Below are 2,815 nucleotides of genomic sequence, written 5' to 3' on the forward strand. Positions count from 1 at the left end.
TTGTAGAAAGATTTCTACATTGAAGAATGCAAAGAATTTACATTATATATTATATAATACATTTCACATTATTGGATGAATTAATAAATTTAACCGTTACGATATCGGGCTGTCAGTAAATAATTCCAAGGTATACACTTTACCTGTTTTCGTTCTCGCGACTTCGCTTTCCGCCCGGTGATGGCCTAGAGCTTGCAGTTTTTCCGTAATTCCGTGAATTTTGTCGGCCAGCGAGGATCCAACGTGGCCCTCCGTGGACGTTCCGCCTGGTACGCCGGTGCTATTAACGTTACTGCTGGAAGTCGTGTGCGATGTAATTGCGGCGCAGGCGGTTGTTGAGGAGAGCACGGCCATCTCCTGGGAGCCAACAAACGCGGATAATACGCGGCTTTTAATTCCCGGCGCGAGCGCGCGCAAGTATCTCGTTTACGAGTATCTCTTATTGTCGCTTTTTATGTCGGAAGCGCGCTCCCCCGCATCGCGTGATATACTTTTCTAGCTGGCCAATGTGACCACCATTACCGATTGCAACGCGCGTTTTGGGCTTGCAGAGTACCCACCACGTCGTGACACTAAATTCGTATTAAAAATTCTCTTTTTCCTTCTTTCCTTATAGCCAATTTGCGTTTATGGTTACTTGCGTACTCGCACTAGCGATAATATATACCATATATACCGGCAATCTTTATTAATTTAAACATGCGATACGTACTTTGAAGGCTTTGCCGTCCACTCCGCGCGAACCCTTCCTGACGAACGAAAGGAAAAGATGTCGGCATAATTCTTCCGGCGTATCGATCTCCAGATACGAATTAAGGAATTTACGGAAACCCTCGTAATCGATATCCTGGAATAGCCGAAAAGGAAACGCTGTTTAGTGAATTTCTTTAAAGAGTATAGAAATTTTAACAAGACAAAAGTTGAAGCGTAATCTAATTTCTATTCTATTAATTAAGTTTTTTATGACGCATGTGTTATAAATTAACGTCATAACGTAGAAACAACTTTGATGATTACATCACGGAGATCTATAATTAAAACAAAACTTGATAAATTTTTAATTACGTAATTAAGCTTAATAATAAACCGGCAGATGAAAAATTAAAATTGAAACGAATTGGCGATCGAATTTCTCCGTGTCGCGTTCTTTTTTAAATAATTGATAGTCGCAGTTAGAAGTATTTCCGCCAGTACTGGAAAAAAAATCGTCGTTAATTAATCCGGTATACGTAAGCCGCCCTCTCGTGTTCATTTCGATTCTGTTCGATCCAAATGAATTTCATTCGACAGAAGATTAAAGCCCAACGAAACGTGACGCTTCTGCCGGTACAATGAATCTCGCAAGGTGCACATTTTGCAAATGGACTGATTACAATTACATTCGGCGACGCGTATTTAGATTCCTCACGTTCTGGATGAATCGATAGTACTTAATGCGATTAACTATGCTTCGTTCATTACTATTCACAGAATTTGTTTCAGCGAGATTGCACACGCTTAAGCCATCTTTCTTCTAATTGTAAGAGAGAAGTCTTTCCACGAAACTATCTAAAGTTTTTAAATGACACCAGCGTTCTCCAAATGTATTCACCGAAACGAGAAGTTTAATACATACGGGAATGAATACTAAGTACTCTAAAAGATTTTAAAATTTAATACTCAATAACCATTTTTGCATCGCTCATATAATTTATTCAATCATTTTATTATTGTTTAGCTTCAATCGCAAACCTTTTGAAACATTTCATTTTTTAATTGCGCAAAGTAAATATTTAGTTCTCTAAAAGATTTTAAAGGGTTTCACAAAATTGAAGACGAAAACATCTTCATATGACGATGTGTCGGCTTAATTTTAAAGATATAAGGTATCGAAGTTGAAAGTAAAATTTCACATTCTTTCTAAAAATTTCGAAAACAACTTACTTTGATGAATCTTTATATATGTTTAAAGTTTCATTGAAATAAGTGATTTTTAAAATTTTTGGAAAAAAACGAAACTTTCCCTCTTCAACTTTGATGTATTGTACCTTTGAAATTAAGTTATTTCGGACACATGGTGTGACATATGGAACATTTGTTTTGAAGTAATAGGAACCTCTTAAAATTGTTTAGAACACCTAATATCCATACCAACAATTGTTAAAAAACGAAATCTTAAAAAAAGTGAAATGTTTCGGAAGGTTTGCGGTTAAAGCTTTAAAAGGTTTAAACAATAACGAAATGGTTGAATGAATTACGAACGATGTAAAATGGTTATTGAATATCTCTTTTGAGAATACAGCGCGCGTCTCATGAAAGAATGACAATAAAATATTGAATATAAACAATTTTATATAAAACAAAAAATTTATCGAATGTGTGAATGTATTTATTGAATAGAACACAATCAATTATCTTTATATAACTATCGTTTTATGTATCACTGTTGGCTACAAAATCAATTATGATTGAAAATAAATATATAACGAGCACAACTTAATCTATAATGACTTGAAGTAATTAAATTGCGAAGTATATATCATAGAAATATGAATTTACTGTTGACTTCATACTGATTAGATAACGATTATAAATAATGAATTATTAAAGAAAATGGATCATTCAGAGAGAATATTTACACGGAAAGAACGGTTTTAAAGTTATCTAAAAATTTAGCTAGATACAAATCAGAAAATAATTTTATTAGTCTCAAAATAATTATGTAGGACGCTTAAAAGTTGGTTGCTAGTGTGTCAAAACTTTTTGCATTCTTGCTCGTCATGCTTGAAGTTCTCTCTCTCTCTCTCTCTCTCTCTCTCTCTCTCTCTCTCTCTCT

At 34.6% G+C, this 2,815-nt stretch overlaps 1 protein-coding gene across 3 annotated transcripts in view; it reads right to left on the minus strand.

Annotated features, from left to right (window-relative positions):
- LOC108755700 (diacylglycerol kinase 1) overlaps positions 1-2,815 on the minus strand; it is a 97,495-nt gene that overhangs the window by 15,857 nt on the left and 78,823 nt on the right. For all 3 annotated transcript variants that reach the window (XM_018498883.1, XM_018498882.1, XM_018498881.1), the window contains 2 exons: positions 713-847; positions 144-357 (listed from right to left, as the gene is read on the minus strand). In XM_018498883.1, the coding sequence (XP_018354385.1) occupies positions 144-357; positions 713-847 (349 nt within the window). The remainder of the gene's footprint in view (positions 1-143; positions 358-712; positions 848-2,815) is intronic.

Source organism: Trachymyrmex septentrionalis, unplaced genomic scaffold, assembly GCF_001594115.1.
Source record: "Trachymyrmex septentrionalis isolate Tsep2-gDNA-1 unplaced genomic scaffold, Tsep1.0 scaffold9, whole genome shotgun sequence".
NCBI classification, from domain to species: Eukaryota; Metazoa; Arthropoda; class Insecta; order Hymenoptera; family Formicidae; genus Trachymyrmex; species Trachymyrmex septentrionalis.